Source organism: Natrix helvetica, assembly GCF_964273705.1.
Source record: "Natrix helvetica genome assembly, chromosome: 8".
Classification (NCBI taxonomy): Eukaryota; Metazoa; Chordata; class Lepidosauria; order Squamata; family Natricidae; genus Natrix; species Natrix helvetica.
The window spans coordinates 18507266-18526420 of record NC_138559.1 but is presented as its reverse complement, the minus strand read 5'-3'; the positions used below and the strand labels follow the sequence as shown (position 1 = coordinate 18526420).

The 19155-nt window shown below is 42.9% G+C and overlaps 1 protein-coding gene across 2 annotated transcripts; it reads right to left on the bottom strand.

Moving 5' to 3' along the window:
• Positions 1-489: 489 nt before the first annotated feature.
• FOXRED1 (FAD dependent oxidoreductase domain containing 1) lies at positions 490-18732 on the bottom strand. Of its 2 annotated transcripts, XR_014176015.1 has the most exons (12): positions 18568-18732; positions 16709-16908; positions 15117-15227; positions 13390-13508; positions 11536-11630; positions 10072-10173; positions 8099-8172; positions 7180-7340; positions 5727-5856; positions 4541-4645; positions 1930-3415; positions 490-1852 (listed from the first exon to the last, which is right to left on the bottom strand). XR_014176015.1 is itself a non-coding variant. In XM_081960678.1 (11 exons), exons 1-11 carry the CDS (start codon positions 18716-18718, stop codon positions 3161-3163), a joined length of 1503 nt encoding a protein of 500 aa, XP_081816804.1. In that variant the 5' UTR covers positions 18719-18732; the 3' UTR covers positions 1859-3160. The 2 variants fall into 2 exon arrangements, 1 of the variants encoding a protein (XP_081816804.1); XM_081960678.1 differs by lacking the exon at positions 490-1852 and having other exon boundaries at positions 1859-3415.
• Between the last annotated feature and the right edge of the window lie 423 nt (positions 18733-19155).

Genomic DNA, 19155 nt, shown 5'->3' with positions numbered 1-19155 from the left:
CGATTTCAGGGGTGGGTTTTTTTGTGTGTGTTTTATTGAGTTATAAAGAATTGTAACATCGAAATGCAAAAATAAATGGAAAAGCGGTGGGGGTGGGGGAAGAGAAGTGTGGAAAAATAAGAAAAAGCAGCACTGACTTCCGACTCTCTTGACTTAAAATAAGGCATTATCATCAAATCGCAACTCTTTGCTTTCCCATAATAATATGAACAAGCCATTTCTCTAAAGATCTATCAGTCCAATCGGTAAAATCCAAAGTCAGAGTTTAGTTCTTTTCCACATCAAGCAGGAAGTTCAGAAGCTTTGTCTCCACGTGGAAACAATAGTAGGTATGTTCTTTTCTTCAATCCAAGTGGTCAATTTTGCCATTTCTGCCAACTCCATCAACCATTCATCCATCCATAGTAGGAATTGAAGTGTCCTTCCACTTTTGTGCATACAATAGCTGCTGTCAACATATATAATAGCAGGGGGGAAATTGGAACTTTGTTATGGCAATCAATTTTAGTTTCAATTTCAATGTCCAAAAGACAACGGTTTCCCCCCAAGGAGCCTTTCGTGCAATTGAACCCAATTTTGGGGGTGCGGAAGCATGGAGACTCTGTTCACATCCAGGGGTTAAATTCTCAGCAGATGAGCCAAAAGCGTAGGCGTGAGCATTGCTTTTTGAAAATAACCCAAGCAGAGTTGGGATCCCTCAGAAGGAAGAGGAATTTGTGCTCAATAACTGCATTTGGAAGACTGTTGCCTTCTGCAAAGACCATTTTAATGGACAGCAGGATGGTGGGACCCATTGAGTTGGCAGATGGATGGGCAGCTTTCACAGATGGTACTCAATCGGTTTAACAAATCTAATTGACTGGATCTCTGTAATGAAGCAAGCAAAAACCCCATGGATTTATAGTGCACAAAACCACAGATATTGGTATTTATGGAAATATCAAATTATTTATTTTGTTCATTCGTGTCCTGGAGAACATCTATATGGGGTGGCTGACCTGAGAGTGACTTGAAGCCCAATTGTGTTATAATGTAGCTCCTATTTTAGAAGCTAAGAGGAGTTAGCATTGGTTATTATTTGGAATCGTATTACCTAGGAATTCCAGGGTTGTTGGCTGCACTGGCCAGCGGGAAATCAGTGGCAACCCATTTCTACAATTTAGCTAAAAAACAGTCATCCAGGAGTTAAGCTTGAGTAAGATGTCTTAGCTTTAACATGCTTCCAAAATGAACTCTTGGCAAAAAATCTCATAAGAGCTGGGAATGTTTTTTTTTATGGGAGGCGGAAGAGAGTCTCGAAAAATTATATGATGCCAAGTACGGCAAAGGCAACTGAAGAGTATGTAGGTTGAGGATACATTCAGTGAGAAACCTCTAAGATGGAAAGGAATAATTCAAATTATCTGTTTCAAGAATTCCACTGTGCCTATATGCAGAGACTGCAGAATGAACGGGAAAAAGTAAGAGTCTTAAATGCAGGAAGGCAAATTAATTTCTTAAACCTTGATCCTTTGGCATCGCTCTGAAAAGAGAAAAATAGCTCTGTGAGATCAGCAAGCTTATCTCAGCAGGCAGGAGAGGGAAAGGATTAATTATTTGGGATGAATCTTCCTCAGATGAAAAACTGGCAGTTTTTCTTCAGGGCCCATGGAGGTATTTATCAGTTTAGTAATGGTAAAAAAAAAAAAATCCCAGCTTGAAAAGCTATACAAGAATTACTGACCTCAATTCGCTTTGCTTGTGATATCCACTGTATCATCTAAGTATGCTAAAATATAATTTATACAATAAATGTTACAAAATAATTGTATGTTCCGCAAGGTACGCATTTGGAAATAATTTGTTTTATTGCCTTACACCAGTGTTTCTCAAACTTGGCGACTTTAAGTCCTGTGGACTTCAACTCCCAGAATCCCCCAGCCAGCATGCCTTACACTGTCAACGTTGTTAAAAATTATTTGCACTGTGATGCACTAAACTCACTACACCCCTATTCTATTCTGTAGAGTTAAGGTTCCAGAATCTATGTCTAAAATCAACATGTTGTACAGTACATGATCCACGTATGTTGGAAGAGAATGCTGATGGTACCTTCTCTGCACCTCACGCTGTATTTTTGTCCCTGTTGTGGCCCTCTTCCAAAACTTGATTTAAAAAAAAAATCAAATTAAGAACCTTGTAAGGGGATTGAAGTAGATATCTTAGGAGTAACTTCCAGTTGGAAAAACAAATTAAATTTCCTATAGATTTGGTATACTTTTGCATATCATGTACTGGAGATGAACTAGAGGAGGGAGAGCTCCTTAGAGTAGAGTCTGTCAAATCTGGGAAGTAATAAAATAAGTAGACTTCAACTCTTAACAGTTTTGGCTGAGGAATTCTGGGAATTGAAGGACACCCATCTTAACATTTCCAGGTTTGACACGCCCCTGGTCTAGAGGAACCTAGCTGATGAATGGCTACAGGTAAAGCTTTATCCTCAGTAAACTTCTGTTTCAGTCTGGGTCATCCTATTCTTGATCTAAATTTTGCCTTGAAGGAGGGAGAAGGGAGAGGTATTTAAGAAGCGTTCTGGTTCAGTCGTTTCCTTTTGTCTCCCTTTAGCCACAATCCTACAAATGATCTGGAATAAACCGTTGCACTTCCTCTTTCCTCTAACACTGACCTAAGCAGACGCCAGAGTCCTCCTACTAGGCCACATGGCGGAGGAAGAGGTAAAAAGCACAGCAGATCTTTCGTCATCTCCTTCCTCTTTCTCCAAATCCCTCTACTGAAAGAGAAGCTTAACCAATTTCGTTGTATACATGATGTACAATGACAATAAAGGCTATACTATTAAGCTCTAACGCACAGGAGAAATGACAAAGGGGAGCAGAAGAAATATAGCTGGGGAGGGGAAAACCCTCTCCCCCCACAAGCATCCTCTTCGGTTTCAGGTTCCGTGAGCTTTGATCACAGCAGCATCGCAGACAACTCTTCGGTTACTCTTTTGAGTTAACCTGCGCAAAATAGGCCCATTCAAATGACCCGCAGCCGTGCCTTGTCACAGTCAGAGCAACTTCCGTGTGCTGCCGCCTGAACATGTAATGGCAAGGCCCGAGGATGAAAAGGAGGGGCAGAAAACTCTTCACTCTTCAAATGGATCCCAACTTGGGTGGTTTTAGACTATATTTCTCTCAAGAAGCTTCTCGTCTTTGATAAGCCTGTCGAAGGAGAATCTCTCAAGGTTGATGGACTTATATTTAAAGTCCAGAATGAGCTCGGCTACGGCTTGTCCCACCGCCGGGGCGTGCTGTAACCCATGCCCGCTGAAGCCTGTAGCAAAGTAGAGGTTTGACACCAGTGGGTGCCTGCCAATCACAGGATTCTGATCAAACGTATTGTAGTCATAGTAACCGGCCCAAGAACTTTTTACCTGCCAGAAATAGAGATCAATTCCCCGTTAGTCCTGGGCATGATGTATAATGGATTGAAAAACAAGTCTGAAGGGGAAAGAATATAAAAGCAACTCTCCCACCCCCTCAAAAAAACGCATGGAGAGTTGGTTTCTTAAGCAATTAGTTAGAAATTCAGTCCCAACTAGCTGCTCCCAAATGAAAACAAGCTGAAATTGGAGACACAAATGGAGGAGAAAAATTAACAGATTAATAGAGTTGGAAGGGACCTAGTAGGTCATCTAGTCCAACCCCCTGCTCAAGGAGACCCTGCACCATTTTTGACAGAGGGCAGTCCAGTCTCTTCTTGAAAGCCTCCAGTGATGAAGCTCCCAGAACTTCTGAAGGCAGCTCCTGTTCCATCGGTTGATTGTTCTCACTGTCAGAAAATTTGTCCTTGTTTCCAGGTTGAATCTCTCGTTGGTCAGTTTCCACCCATTGCTTCTTGTTCTACACTCAGGTGCTTTGGAGAATAGCTTGACCCCCTCCTCTCTGTGACAGTTCCTCAAATATTTGAAGACTGCTCTTGTGTCTCTCCTGGTCCTTCTCTTCACTAGACTAGCCATGCCCAGTTCCTGCAACTGTTTATTGTATGTTTTAGTCTCCAGTCCCCTAATTATCTTGCTTGCTCTTCTCTGCACTTTTTCTAGAGTCTCAACATCTTTTTCCCTGTGTGGTGACCAAAATTATTTGCAGTATTTTAGGTGTGGTTTTACTTAGGCTTTATAGTCTGTTTCCAAACACTGCAATCCAAGGGATGAGATGTCTGGACGATCCTGTAAGAACCACTGAATTCAAATTCTTGAATCTTGACTTTAGATTGATACAACCAGTGGATAAGCCTTCAGCTGTGCTGGATAATTTAGAAGATATCTTGTCAAGTAATCTTATCTATAGTCCCGACAACAATGGTAATCAATTCTACAATCAACTCATCCAACCTAAGCAAAGTGTTATAGAATATTAAGCCCAGCTCAAAAAGTCCTAAGATAGGAAAGGACTTTTTATCATGTCTGTTATTGGGTTAACGGTTGTAAGGAAATTTAAGATGTGGTGTTAACTTCTCAGGGTCCCCCCCCCCCCCCACTACTTAATAACTATCTTACCTTCAAAGATTCAAAGCACGGCACTCGATGGGCAAGCTTAGGCCAGACTTTTTCCTCGAAGAACTCAGGATCTACTTCCAAATTTTCAATATCTGGCTCTTCTTTCTGAAAAGTAAATGCAGACATTATAACTCTATCAACGAGATAGATACCCACAAAGATTAAGAGGATTCGATCTGATTTGTACAGTAGCCCTCGCCTTACAACCGCAATTGGGAATAGAACGTCTGTCACTAAGCAAGGTGGACGTTAAGTGAGTCTCACCCAATTTGGCAACCTTTTTTGCTGCAGTTGTTAGGCTAATCTGTCTCCCCCTGTTGATTTTGTTCGCCGGAAGGCAGCTGGAAAGGACTCCAAGATGCTGCAACCATCATGTATACAGGCCAGTTGCCAAGTCAAGTGAGTTTTCTTCACATAACCACAGGGATGGTCATAAGTTATTTTTTTTCAGCACTATCATAACTATGAACAGTCGCTAAACAAGGGGCTGCAAGTTGAGGACTACCCGAATCTCCTAGAAAAGCCATCCTTTTAAGGTCATCCCAAAAGGATAAAAACGAACGTAGGAACTTAAGGAGCTGCAGCGGGGCAGTAGTTAAAATGCAGTACTGCAGGCTACCTCTGCTGACTGCCGGCTGCCTACAATTTGGCACTTCAAATCTCACCAGGCTCAAGGTTGACTCAGCCTTCCATCCTTCCGAGGTCGGTAAAATGAGCACCCAGATTGTTGGGGGCAAGAGGCTGACTCTGTAAACCGCTTAGAGAGGGCTGTAAAGCTCTATGAAGCGGTGTATAAGTCTAAGTACTATTGCTAAGAAACAGTAGTGAAGCCTGAACCAGCAGCATGAAGTTTCAATGGGTTTTGAGTGTACTGAAAATTGAAAACAAAATCCAGGTTGCTCAAGAATGGTACTTACATAATGAGGTGAAATTCAGAGCTTAGATTTAAAGTCCTGCTGAAACACAATAATCCCCGCATGGTTTTCTGGCATTCGCTTGATATCTAGTGTTAGAATTGCTATTATTGTGAAACTACTTATTATTAAATTGGGACACTTAAGAAGATGAAGGGCGTTAGAAAAGTCTTGATTCTTACTAGGACCGCACTAGATACACCTGTCACTTTGACCCTAAAGAATCTTTACAAACCTGGTAGAAAACTGTCCCAAAGCCCTGTTAAACTTACTTCTGTTGGGCTTAAGCCTCCAAGATAGTTGCCAACCAAACCTTCCCTCCGGAAATAGGCTCCAGTTGTGTCAATGAGGAATGGGGACTCCAAGCCAGGTCCCTCAGGGCAGTGCCAGACATAGACATACCTAGGAGCGAAGGGATAAAGACAGGGGTGTCCAAACTTGGGAACTTTAAGCCTTGTGGACTTCAACTCTCAGAATTCCCCAACCAGGATAAAGAGATGCTTTTGCGATATTTCATGTCTACATATTTGCTTATGAGTTGGAAGGATAGCAATTGAAGCGAACAGAGGCAAAAGAGGCAACAATACCACAAGATACAAGAGATCGTACCTTGTTAGTTTCACATGCTAACACTTGAGTATCATTTGACTCGTGCTAATATATGAACTTGTCTTGAACCAACAGTTTTGCGTTTGTCTATTCTGTGGCTAAGTGACTAAGACGCTGAAGCTTGTCGATTAGAAAGGTCGGCAGTTCGGCGGTTCGAATCCCTAGAGCCGCGTAATGGAGCGAGCTCCCGTTACTTGTCCCAGCTTCTGCCAATCTAGCAGTTCAAAAGCACGTAAAAAATGCATGTAGAAAAAATAGGGATTACCTTTAGTGGGAAGGTAACAGCGTTCTGTGCGCCTTCGGCGTTTAGTCATGCCGGCCACATGACCATGGAGACATTTTCGGACAGCGCTGGATCTTCAGCTTTGCAACAGAGATGAGCACCACCCCCTAGAGTCAGGAACGACTAGCACATATGTGCGAGGGGAATCTTTACCTTTACCTATTCTGGCACAGTTTATTCTGGTCGCTCTTCTCTCAAAGGTTACTTTCCTGGCATTGCATCCTTAGATCTTTTCAATTTCAAAGGCCAGGGCAGAGGTGAAATTCAGCAGGTTCTGGAGAACTGGTAGCAGAAATTTTGAGTAATTTGGAGACCCAGCAAATGCCACCTCTGTCTGGCCCCAGAGGGGGATGGGAATTTTGCACTATCCTTCCCCTGCCATGCTAGTAAGCCACGCCCACAGAACCGGTAGTAAAAAAAAATGAATCTCACCACTGGGCCAGGGGTTAAACTTGTCAAAGAGAGGCATAAAAAGATCAGTAAATACTGTAAAATGAATTGTATGGAAGTCATCTATTTTAGGCATGATCCACAGCATATTTAGATAAGCTATTTAGCTAAAGGAGGAGGAAATTAAAACGTATCCTGAGCAGCAGCTGAGAAATGTAGTAGAAACTGCATTCCTTAAACTCCAATTGGAAACACACGGATCTCCACATCTTGCCAAATGCATGCCACCTTAATTGGATGGCTGGAGTCACACGATATGCTATGCCAGAAACTCCAATTTAGAAATCTCAACAACTCAATTCAAACAATACAATAAACCAAGTTTTGTTCTTTGGGTCACAAAAAAAAATACATGTTGTACAGGGAATGGAATTTAAGCTCACCTTTTCTTGGGTTCTACTGGAAGCTTTATCTCTGATAGAATGTTTTCCGACGGAGCCCCAATGCCAGCCATCTCGGCCACTCTGCCTGACCAGGCTCCTGCAGCATTCACCACTATAGAACAGTCGACCCTGGCACGTTCAAAACTTCCGGGCAGCTGGACCTAGAAAGTTAAGGACCACAAAAAAACAGGTATGTTTATACCAAGCAAGTTAGATGGTCCACTGATACCTCCCCCAACAGGAAAGCAAAAAGGGAAGAACAAGCGAAACATTTGCTCTACAGCTAATCAAAAGTTGATCCTTGGCGTTGGATTTCCCTTGCAGCCTTCCTCCCTCCCTCAAGAGAGTTCAAAACAAATCTCAGGAAACTTTTAAGGACCACTCTCCAGAAAGCATCTCCCTGAATGAACATCCTAGGTCTTCTCCCATGCGTTGGGCATAATTAAAGAATAGATACTGTCCCCCCCTTGTGTCACAGGTCACTTTAGCCAACCAAGCAGATGATGAACTTCTCGGCACTCCCTCCTGCTGTTGTCAGGCATGTTGACCTCCTCACAGGCCCATGGACTGAGAGCCTTGCAAGGTCAAAACTACCCAAGCCCAAGATGTACTCCGTGACCCCCAAGAAGATGAAGGAGCTGAGGAAGTACATCGACAAGAAAACTAGCCAGGGGCTTCAGCTAGCCAGCTAAACCCTGAGTAGCAGCTCCACTCCTGTTCAAGGAGAAGGATGTCATTCACTAGAGCAGGGGGTCTTCAGACTTGGCAACTTTAAGATACTGGACTTCAACTCCCAGAATTCTCCAGCCAGCATAGCTGGCTGGAGAATTCTGGGAGTTGAAGTCCACAAGTCTTAGAATTGCCAAGTTTGGGGATCCCTGCACTAGAGACATAATCGACCCCCAAAATAATGACTCACGTTTACAGATTGAATACACGCGACTTTACTATGCTGATCGCTAGTCTTCGTGTCATAGAAAACCGAGTTGAAAGCTGGAGAAGAGGGGAAAGAGATGGAGGAGATGGTAAAGCAACAGCCATTGATTCATTCCTGAAATATAAATATTATTTTTTTTAAAAAAAACTTCCTTTGCTATTTATAATGCATTCATTTAAAACATATAACCCATTCTATCAGATGACCAGGTTTTATGGCATGAATCAAACCCTAACCGTAAAATGTTCCTCTTGGAAATGTTATTTAAAATAATAATAATAATGCCCCCCCCCAAAAAAAATCAATCAATCAATCAATCAATCAATCAATCAATCAATCAAGGCTACTGAAATGCCTAAAGTCTTTAGAATGGGGGAGGGGGTTAGGTCAAATTATAATAGTGCCAACACTAAATTTGAGTCTTAGGATATTTTGAACTTTCTCTCCTTCCTAACTCAATGGCTGAAATTTGGCAAAGTGTCTTAGCAAATCTTAATTATCTTTTGCATCCCAATTTTCTTATCAACCTATGATCAGGTTAAAACTCCGATATTGGTGCCAGGACTTCTATGGCAAGACACAGGATAATCATGCTTTCACAGAGCTGCTCAAATGTTACCTGATACCTGGAATCGTGGAAAGTATGAAATTCTTCTCACCCCCTCCCCCCTCCCCCATGGATAAAATGCTGCCTGACAGCATGGAGGAAGGATAAAGGTCTCCGATCTCCGCTCCTTCCGTGTACAGCTGAAGACCCACCTCTTTCAATTATCTGGCCTGGCTCAACCGTAAATTTTTTCTTATTCCTCCTGACAGTCCTTTTAAATTTTAAATTGTGGTATTACTAATGGGGTATTTTAATGGTGACTTTTAATTGTCTAAATGTGATGTAATCTGTTACCTCCTCCGTGCATGTATGTCCGTGCATGTATGTCTTTGTATATGTGTGTATTTGGATGTCTATGTGTTTGCACATGTTTTGTGTTTTATATGTTTTATTGTACGCCGCCCCGAGTCCTGTCTGGAGAGGGAGCGGCTAATAAATTCAAATTTATTATTATTATTATTATTCCTAATACAGGTAAGTCCTCAATTGACAACCACTCATTTAGTGACTGCTCTAAGCTACAATAGGACTGGGGAAAAAAAGCAGCTTACAAACATTTTTCATGCTCGCAACTGGGGCTGCACCCCCGTGGTCACGTCAATTGGCATGGCTTTATGACGGTTGCAGTTTTACAGGATTGCTCCCAGTTCAGTTCGGATCAGGCAAACCAGTAGTAGCGGAGGCAGGAGGCTCTCTCCACCCGCCTGGACGCTTCTGTGCATGCGCTGAAGTGTCGCGCGAGCGCGCACCCCTGAACCAGTAGTTAAAAAAAATGGCAACCTACCACTGGTGGTGCGATCACCTTCTCACAAGTCAAACCAATGGGGAAGCCAGGTTCCCTTAACAATTGTGTTACTACCTTAACAACTGCAGTGATTCCCTTAACAAGAAAGGTTGCAAAATGGAGCAAAACCCCAAAACAGAAAAATCTGATGGTTTTCCTCCCCATAGTAATGACGGTTTTAGAATTAGAATTAGAATAGAATAGGAATAGAATCTGGAAGGGATCTTGGAGGACTTCTAGTCCAGCCCCCTGCTGAAGCAGGAGAACCTATACCATCTCAGACAAGTGACTGTCCAGTCTCTTCTTAAAAACCTCCAGTGATAGAGCGTCCATGATTTCTGGAGGCAAGCTGTTCCACTGGTTAATTATTCTCACTGTCAGGAAGTTACTCCTCCATTCCAGGTTGCTTCTCTCTTTGATTGGTTTCCAACTGTCTCCAAGTATTTGATTCAACCCATTAGACTGTCACCAACTCGGTTCCGGGTATTGTACCTTAGAAAATATTTCTGTTGGCAATAAAGCAACTTACTGACTACCGCAGGAAGCAGAAAGAAAAACGCTTACATGTCACTTCTCCGTTATACTGGAGCGTGCCTAGAGAGATGGCTTTTTTCTTGAAAGCATTGAGCAGAGTCCAGGGATCAAACCAGCCCTCATTTTCCAAGCCTGAAGGACAAGTCAGGAGAGGATACAAGAAAAATACTAGGAATGCAAGCCTTGGCATTTAAACATAACAGCAAATTGGACATAGGCCAACTTCATAAGAATTCTAAGATGCAACGTAATATAACTGGTTGGGAATTAGACTGACCACAAGCACTGAAATCTGTAATTCATGGTTTAGTCAGTGCACGAGTCCATCTCATTGTGCTTTGCTCAATAACCAAGTCTGAGATCATTCTATGGGTTATTAGGAGGTACCAAATATTAATTTGGTAAAAACAAAAACAAAAAAACAAATTCAAAGTCCTTCGATGAAAGTCCTTGATAAAGGTAGTAAAAATCCTTGGCCTCAAAGTTCTTATCTGCAGGTTTTGAATGCTTGTGCTTGATCACGGACTGAAATATGAGTGAATTAATGAATAATTGGGCTATGCAGCCTTGGCTAGGTGGTTTTAAGGGAAATAATTAGCAGACGGGGTGACACCAGAGGCCTGGGCTCAATATATAATGCCAAGATCTCAAAGTACACATCACAGTTGCAAATTCAACAGAGGAAAGTTTGTGTAAAGCAGAATTTCCTCTATTAACTAGTAAGGATTTGGGAAGAGTGAAAGCTACAAAGCCTCAGAATGGTACCGTATTTTTTGGAGTATAAGATGCACCGGAGTATAAGACGCAGCAAGCTTTTGAAATTTTTTAAAAAAGTTTTTGCATTCTGCAAACGTCCCCAAAACGGCCTGTTTTTCGCGAAAAAAAGGGCATAAATACCCTTTAGAAGGCTTGTAGAGTGCACCTGGGGGGTGGGATGGGGCCAAAAAGGAAGAAAAAACGGCCCATTTTTTGTGAAAATGTGCCTGTTTTTCCCCCCAAAAAACGGCATGGATAGCCTTTAGAAGGCTTATAGAGTGCTCCTGGGGGCTGGGGGGGGGGCAAAATTGAGCAAAGCTGGCCCAATTGGCCCATTTTTTGCTCATTTCTGCCCTCTCCAGCCCCCAGGAGCTCTCTGAAAGCCTCCTACAAGCTATTTTGGTGAAGGGAGCAGGGTTTCGGGAGGCAAAACATGCTGTATTCAGTGTATAAGAAGCACCCAGATTTTCAGCCTGTTTTTTGAGGGAAAGAGGTGCATCTTATACTTGGAAAAATACGGTAATTGCTCCGGTTGAATTGGGAACGGAAAAAACAGGTGACTGAACTACTATTTGCAGGCAGACTGCAAGTAGGAAAACAAAATCGGCTTTCCAGTTTTGGATCCCAAGTGATTTCAGCCTACCAAAAAGGATCCTTGTCTTTGGCCTGCAATTGTGTACACAAAATAGTGATGCTGCCATTTTGCTTCAGGAGAGATACAGAACTAGCAATTGGTACCATAAGAAGCCAGAGCTACGTCATCCGTGTTCAACCATGGAAATTTCTTTGTCAGTTGTGCTGGTGAAAGCAGAGAGACAGCTACTCCTTCCTGTCTAATAAAGCATAAAATAAAAATTAGATAACTTTCATTACACCCTTTAGGAACTCAGAATACTAAAAATATTAATTTTTAAATCAATGAGATCAATTTTTAAAAAGACCCAAATCGGAAGTTCTACTGAAAATCTACAAGCCGGAAAAGATATTTCTCCAAAATGGACAATTTGGCAAATAAAAGCTCCATCAATTTTCCTTGTAAAGCCAGGCAGGCAAATTCATTAAATGATGGCGGACTAATAAGAGCGGCATAGAGAGGTTTTTCCACAGACCGTTTTCTGGCATGCTGTGGCCAGGTACCAAGCAATGGACTACGGGTGGTTGGAGAACTCTGGACTAACAGGTTCATTGACGCAGTCTGTCAAGTCATGAAACTAGGACAGTGGTGGGTTGCAGGAGGTGCGCCCCGGTACGGGCATACCGGAGCCTGTCCGGAGCACCGGGTACCGTTCCAGTACGGTGCTCCGGAGGGCCCACCGGCCCGAGCTCCTTACCTCTCCTTTAAGCCTTTGGCGCTTCTGTGCACGGTGCATATGGCGCCCGTGCAACGCTATGCCAAGAAGCTGGAGCATCGCGGAAGCTTGTGGAAGTGTTGCAGGCTAATACGACACATGCGCGCGCACTGCGCACATCCATGTGGGTGACGCCGGGCCCGTTCCAACCGGTACGTATCTGGAACCCACCACTGAAGTAGGACCATGATGGCGAACTTGGCATGCAGAGTCTTCACTGCTGGCACACGCGCTATTGCCCGGGGTTATCTCTCTGTGGCGTTTCTTTCGCGAGCTTCCGTTTCCTTACAAACGACGAAACAGAAGCTCACGAAGGAAAAAGATCTTACCTCTTGCCGCGCTGCCAGCGTTGGGATTCCCTGCCTCCCACCAGCCAGCTGGTCTTTGGGTCTCTGCTGCGCATGCACAAACCTGTGCGCATGTCTGCACACTTGCGCATGTCCATGCATGCACATGTCCGCCCATGCATGTGCGTGCACGTGTTTGCCTGTGTGCAACTTTCAGTTTGGTCATGCACACACGCACGGGTGTCTTAAAAGGTTTGCCATTCCTGATCTAGGAACTCATTTGGGTCTCCTCATGCCACTTCTTTCCCACAAGATGCTGGTTTCCTGCTTTGTTATTTTATGAGGCCTGATGATATCCCACTGCCGCATTCCTAATCATTTTCTCCCCAGGGAGAAAGAGGAGTTTGGTTGAAAAAGATGCTACTTGTGAAGAGTTTAAGGCCAATCCTTTTCTTTAGCATTTGCTCCAAATGCATGAGAGAAGCAATAAATATGCAAGGACAAAGTACGGTTTGCCTAATCATCCCCGCTCTCGTAAATAGAAACAAGCACTTCATGGCCTTTCAGACACAAATCAAGTTGCTATACAGAATTTGAAGCCAAAGTATCATCATCCTTAATCAATGGGTGGGTGGATGTGTATATATACAAGGTTCTTGTTTACATTTCTTTATTATTACTTTGTTTTCTCTTTTTATTATTGTTTCATCCTTTTTTCCTCTTCATTCTGTTTTACTTATTTAAGCACCAAATATGGTAACATCCGCTCTTCTTGGATTACACAGCAAATGAATAGAAAATGTGTATTAATATAAAAAAAGGTAATCTGAGTATAATTTAAGGAGGCAACCACTGTTGCGCCTATAGAGCAAAATGTGGTAAAAGAAAGAAGAAATAATGCACGCCTGTATTGTCAACCTTTCTACAGTCAATCAGAAACTCAAAAGATTCCCAACCTTTGAAGGTTTACATTCTCCTCCAAAATGGAAGCTTCATTTTCCGAAGCGAGAAAGAGATAACCTGAAGGATTAAATTGAATATCAATAGGTGGGTCTCCAACAATACCAAGATGGTCCTGGAATGAACAAAAGGGATAGAATGAAAATTAATAAAAGTGTGCCCTTTCATTCACTCTATATATCACACCAGGCAAATAACAGTTTAGGTTTAAAAAACTAAATTTTGCTTGAGCTCAAAATGAGGGGGTGGGTGGGTGTCAGAAATTACATACTGATCTACACTACTTTTCATCAGTTTCTTTATTTGGGGTTTTTAAAAAAGTATTTCTAAATATTAGGCATCTGGGGCACTAAATTCAAAGATTTATACTTATTTTCCGTATCAAAAATACAATGCAATATACTTTGGTATAATAGTTTGTATTTTCTGGTTATATTAAGCATTAATTATGTAACTGCAGTAATTCTTTCCACTTACTGGTATTATGTCTTTTGAAACCTTTGTTTTAAACAAACATTTTTAAAAAATTAAGAAATAAAGAGAAACATAGCTTATAGGTTCTGGAAAATCGAGATCATTTCACAATGATTGATAAAGGTAAAGGTCGTTCCCCCCCCCCCCCATATGTGCTAGTCATTCCTGACTCTAGGGGGCAGTGGTCATCTCCATTTCAAAGCCGAAGAGACAGCGCTGTCCGAAGACGTCTCCGTGGTCATGTGGCTGGCATGACTAGATGCCGAAGGCACACGGAATGCTGTTACCTTCCCACCAAAGGTGGTAATTATTTTTCTACTTGCATTTTTACATGCTTTCGAACTGCTAGGTTGACAGAAGTGGGACATGTAACAGGAGCTCACTCTGTTACACGGCACTAGGGATTTGAACCCCGAGCTGCCAACCTTTCTGATCTACAACCTCAGCTTCTTAGCTGCTGAGCTAATACATCCCTTACAATTACAATTTGTACCCTATGACTATCATTAAGTGTTGTACCTTATGATTAATGACAAATGTATCTTTTCTTTTATGTACACTGAGAGCATATGCACCAAAGACAAATTCCTTGTGTGTCCAATCACACCTGGCCAATAAAGAATTCTATTCTATTCTTGATAAAATCCTACAAATTCATACAAGAGCTCCCCATGAGGTAGAGAGAAATCAGAGTTTTACTAAGGCTATTTCACAAGTTTACACCATGCATCTGATTACAGTGAATATAGCTAAAAAACACTTGATGGAAATGTTTGCAGGTATATCATAATATAGAGTTGGATTCATACAACATCTAACCAAGCCTTATCCCTTAGCAATATATCTATCAGGAAGCAATATTTATTACTCCTTCCTGAGAGATTATCGTATTATTCTTGATATCCAAGGAACTGCCTAATGCCTTCATTCGTTTTTCTCTTTTACCATTACCTGCATGCTTATTTGTTTGTTTGTTTGTTTGTTTATTGGATTTATATGCCGCCCTTCTCCCAAAGGACTCAGGGCGGCGTACAACATTAAAAAACACACATCCCGAAAGTTAAAAAGAAATTAAATACATATCCAAAAAACAAACCCAATTTATAGGACAATACATTTAAAAAATGAGATAAATTTAACAGGCCAGGCCGGCTTGCTCCACCAAAGGATGCAATGGGGAGACGAGGTGGGAAGGCAGGCAGAAGAAAAGGTTAGCCACAGAGCCCAAAACTCAGAGTGCAAAACATACATTGATTAAACGCAAGAAGTTTGCTGAGAAAGAGCTCATCCAGATATTCTCTTCCACTGAAAACTGTTGCCGTATCCCTCCGGCAGAAAGAACGGTGGATGCTTTGGAATACTGTAGGGAAACAAGAGAAGTAGCGAGGAGTTACTTAGCTGTACTTAAATCTTCCCTTCCAAAGTATTTTAGTCTTACAAATAGTAGCAAAAAGACGAGGAATAACATTGGTAGGACAAAATACTGGATTTGCACATATCGCTATTTTGCAATTTAATGTATTATTTATTCCAATTAATCAAGTGGTACTTTACCTCTTATTTACTATATTACATTATTATCCTATCTTTTCCCGATAAAGTCTCTCCCAATTATATATTCAACAACCCTGAGATAACAAGCTGAGAAATAATATAGATCCAAGATGACCCACTGAGTTTGTCACTGCATTAATTGGTTTGCCAACTTGTGCTTATATTCTGAGTTATACAGTAGACTGAATTGTTTCTTATCTGACAATGATTAATGCGCATGTCTCATAATACGTCACACATTCTTTCCTTTCCTTCTGATCTTCCGATCGCCTGCCGAAGGAGGTGGGCAACATAGCTCTTGCCAAAATGTAAGATTTAGATAGTAAGATTTGTGTTTTGTTTTATTTTATATTAAAGTTGTTCATTAGAATATGTTTTCGGGTTTTATTTTCTGCTTATTCGGAAATAAGCTGCTTGGAAAGCCGACGGTCCACACCTCATTAGTTCAGGGTGGAACTTCCCCTAACAGAATTGAACTAAACCTTGATGCCAGAGTCTCACAAATTTCACAAGAACAGTGCTCCACTCCTCTGCTCACAATAGAATCCCTTAGGCCACCAGGCTTGAAATTTTGGGCTTGGACAATCTGGAACTGGGCCACCTACGGTCGGACCTAAGCGTAGTATACAAATTGTCTGCTACAACATCCTGTCAATGACTACTTCAGCTTCAACCTCAATAACACACGGGCAAACAATCAATACAAATTCAAGGTAAACAGCTCCAAACTCGATTGCAGAAAATACGACTTCAGCAACAGAGTGGTCAACGCCTGGAATGCTCTACCTGACTCTGTTGTTACACCTCAAACCCTCACAACTTCAACCTTAAGCTGTCCACCGTGGATCTCACCCGATTCCTAAGAGGTCCTTAAAGGGGGCGTGCATAAGCACAGCAGCATGCCTACCATCCCTGTCCTACTGTCCCCATTTATTTGTATTCATTTCCTTTGTTCATGTTCATACTTATACCTGCTATCTTGTACCTGTTTGAAAAGCTAATAAATAAAAAATAAATAATATGCACCCTGGAACTCACAGCCAAAGTGCAGAGCCTCCTCTAGATTTAGTTAATCGACAACTCCCAGAATTTGTTCAACTAACCAGGCTGGCTGACCCTACAAGGATTTTTTCAAGTTCTGCGGCTCTAATTACTCTCCAACAGTAAACCTTTAGAAATAATAAACCTGAATATCCAGGGAAGGGAAATGAAGACAACACTCCATCGTTACCTAACCCTCAATCTCATGTTTCGTTTTGTTTAAGAGGAACTGAGATAAGGACTCACACTATTGTCTCTCTCAATTACCAACACTCGGGCGGCATTTCTCCTTGTTTCTTTGACTTTCAGCCAATAGGCAATGGACCAGCCGATTATCCCACCACCAATGATCACTATATCACAATGCTCAGGAGGGAGATTTCTTGTTGGATAGATGGAATCAAAGTCAGTCTTGAAGTTGTGGAAATTGGTCAGCTTTTTAAATTCTGAAAGAGAGAGAAAATGAAGCCAGGACAGCCACGTTATACAGTGTTTTGTGAATTCTAACAGTCACTCATGTCTTTATTCTCTTGCAAAGTCTTATATGACCTCACGTTCACAAAGTTGAGGCTCACTGATTGGACACCACATTAAAAAAAAATCAGTCATTTATTGGCCTAGAGAGGAAGATGCTCGCCTCAAAATCAGGAGAGTTCAATCCTAGGCAGCGACAAAAAGGAAATACACTACATTGCCAAAAGTATTCGCTCACACATCCAAATAATCAGAATCAGGTGTTCCAGTCACTTCCATGGCCACAGGTGTATAAAATCGAGCACCTAGGCATGCAGGCTGTTTTGACAAACATTTGTGAAAGGATGGCTCGCTCTCAGGAGGAGCTCAGGGAACTCCAGCGTGGAACTGTGATAGGATGCCACCTGTGCAACAAATCCAGTCGTGAAATTTCCTCGCTCCTAAATATTCCAGAGTCAACTGTCAGCTGTATTATAAGAACGTGGAAGTGTTTGGGAACGACAGCAACTCAGCCACGAAGTGGTAGGCCACGTAAACTCGTACAACATCAGTGTGTGACCTCACAAATGCGCTTCTGGAAGAATGGACAAAAATTCCCATCAACACACTCCTGAACCTTGTGGACAGCCTTCCCAGAAGAGTTGAAGCTGTTATAGCTGCAAAGGGTAGAACAACGTTATATTGGACCCTATGGATTAGGAATGGGATGTCACTTACAGTCAGTTCCTATGCGAGGAAAGGCAGGTGAGCGAATACTTTTGGCAATATAGTGTATTTGCTGTAAACTCTGTAGAGGCATCAGGAAGGGCATCCGGCCAATAAATGCTCGGTTCCATTCAGTTGCCCTGACTCCATCCCAATAAAAGGGATTACAGGTAGTCCTCAATTTACGACCACAACTGAGCCCAAAATTTACGTTTTTTTAAGTGAGAAAATTGCTGAGTTTTGCCCTATTTTACAACTTTACTTGCCACATTGTTAAGTGAATCGCTGCAGCAAATTAGTAGCATGGTTCAGTGTATCTGGTTTCCTCCTTGACTTTGCAGTCACGCAAAGTGATCACATGACCCCAGGGCACTGCAACCATCATAAAAGCGAGTCAGTTGTCAAGCATCCGAACGTAAATCATGTGATCACGGGCACGCTACATTAGGCGTAAGCGTGAAAAGCGGCCATAGGTCCCTTTTCTTCACTGATGCTGTAACTTCAAACGGTCACTAAATGAACTGTTGTAAGTCGAGGACTACCTGTACAAGGTTGTTTAAAAAAAACTCAATACATCAGTCAGTTAAGTCAAGTTCTAGCTGCCGATTCCAAACAGCTGGGGAGGGTTTCTAAATAGGATAACCGAAGATGAGCTTCTTTAAAGGAGGGAGGGGGGATCCGGAGAGCATCCCCCTTCCCAGAGAAGCCGGCAGAGCCCAGCTTGGGGGCTCAGCTGCCCCACCAAGGATCCCACCAGGCAAAAACGCTATTGGAAGAATCCCACGGCGTTCTTCTCACCCTCCCCAGGCGAAGCGAGCCCCTCTGCCGCTCTTGTCCTCACAACACCCCGGACAGGTAGGACAGGCTGCAGGGCGGCCCCAGGCGGAGTAGAGAAGGGTCGCCTTTGCCTCCGCCCGCGGGCTCACCTCGGAAGAAATCCACGCCGCGGACGCTGCTGAGGCCAAGCGGCCGCCGGGGCTCCTCCAGGTTGGCTAAAAGCCGCCGCCGCCGCCGCGCCGCCAGCAAGGGCCGCAGACCGGCCAGCGGGCTCCCTCGGCTGAGCATGGCGGTGCCCATCTCCCCCCACCCCCCCGCTCGGTTTGACAGGCGCCTCTCTGACGTCAGAGGAAAAAACACACGTTTAAAACCACCGCCCCCTTCCTCCTCCCCGCTCACAGATCCAATCAGCGGCCACCCAGCCCCCCCCTCCCGCGAGACCCATTCCACGTCGGCACCTCGCTCTGACGTATCCAGGGAAGCCTCCAAGCCCCGCCCCACTCGCTACGTCTTGCGCGGCCTTCGGGAGAATAGACCAATCCGATCTTCTTTTCCCCGCCATCTCAATATAGCCCCGCCTCTTCCTCTACTGTGGAGTTTCTATCTCTATAATTCAAGAGGGAAGCCCGGCATATTTTGAGCATGTTTCCTTCCTAGAATAAGCACCCTGTGTCTCGAATTACAAAACCCGGGATTTTCACTCATGAAATATAGGCCGTTTCAAAGAAAAAAGGAAT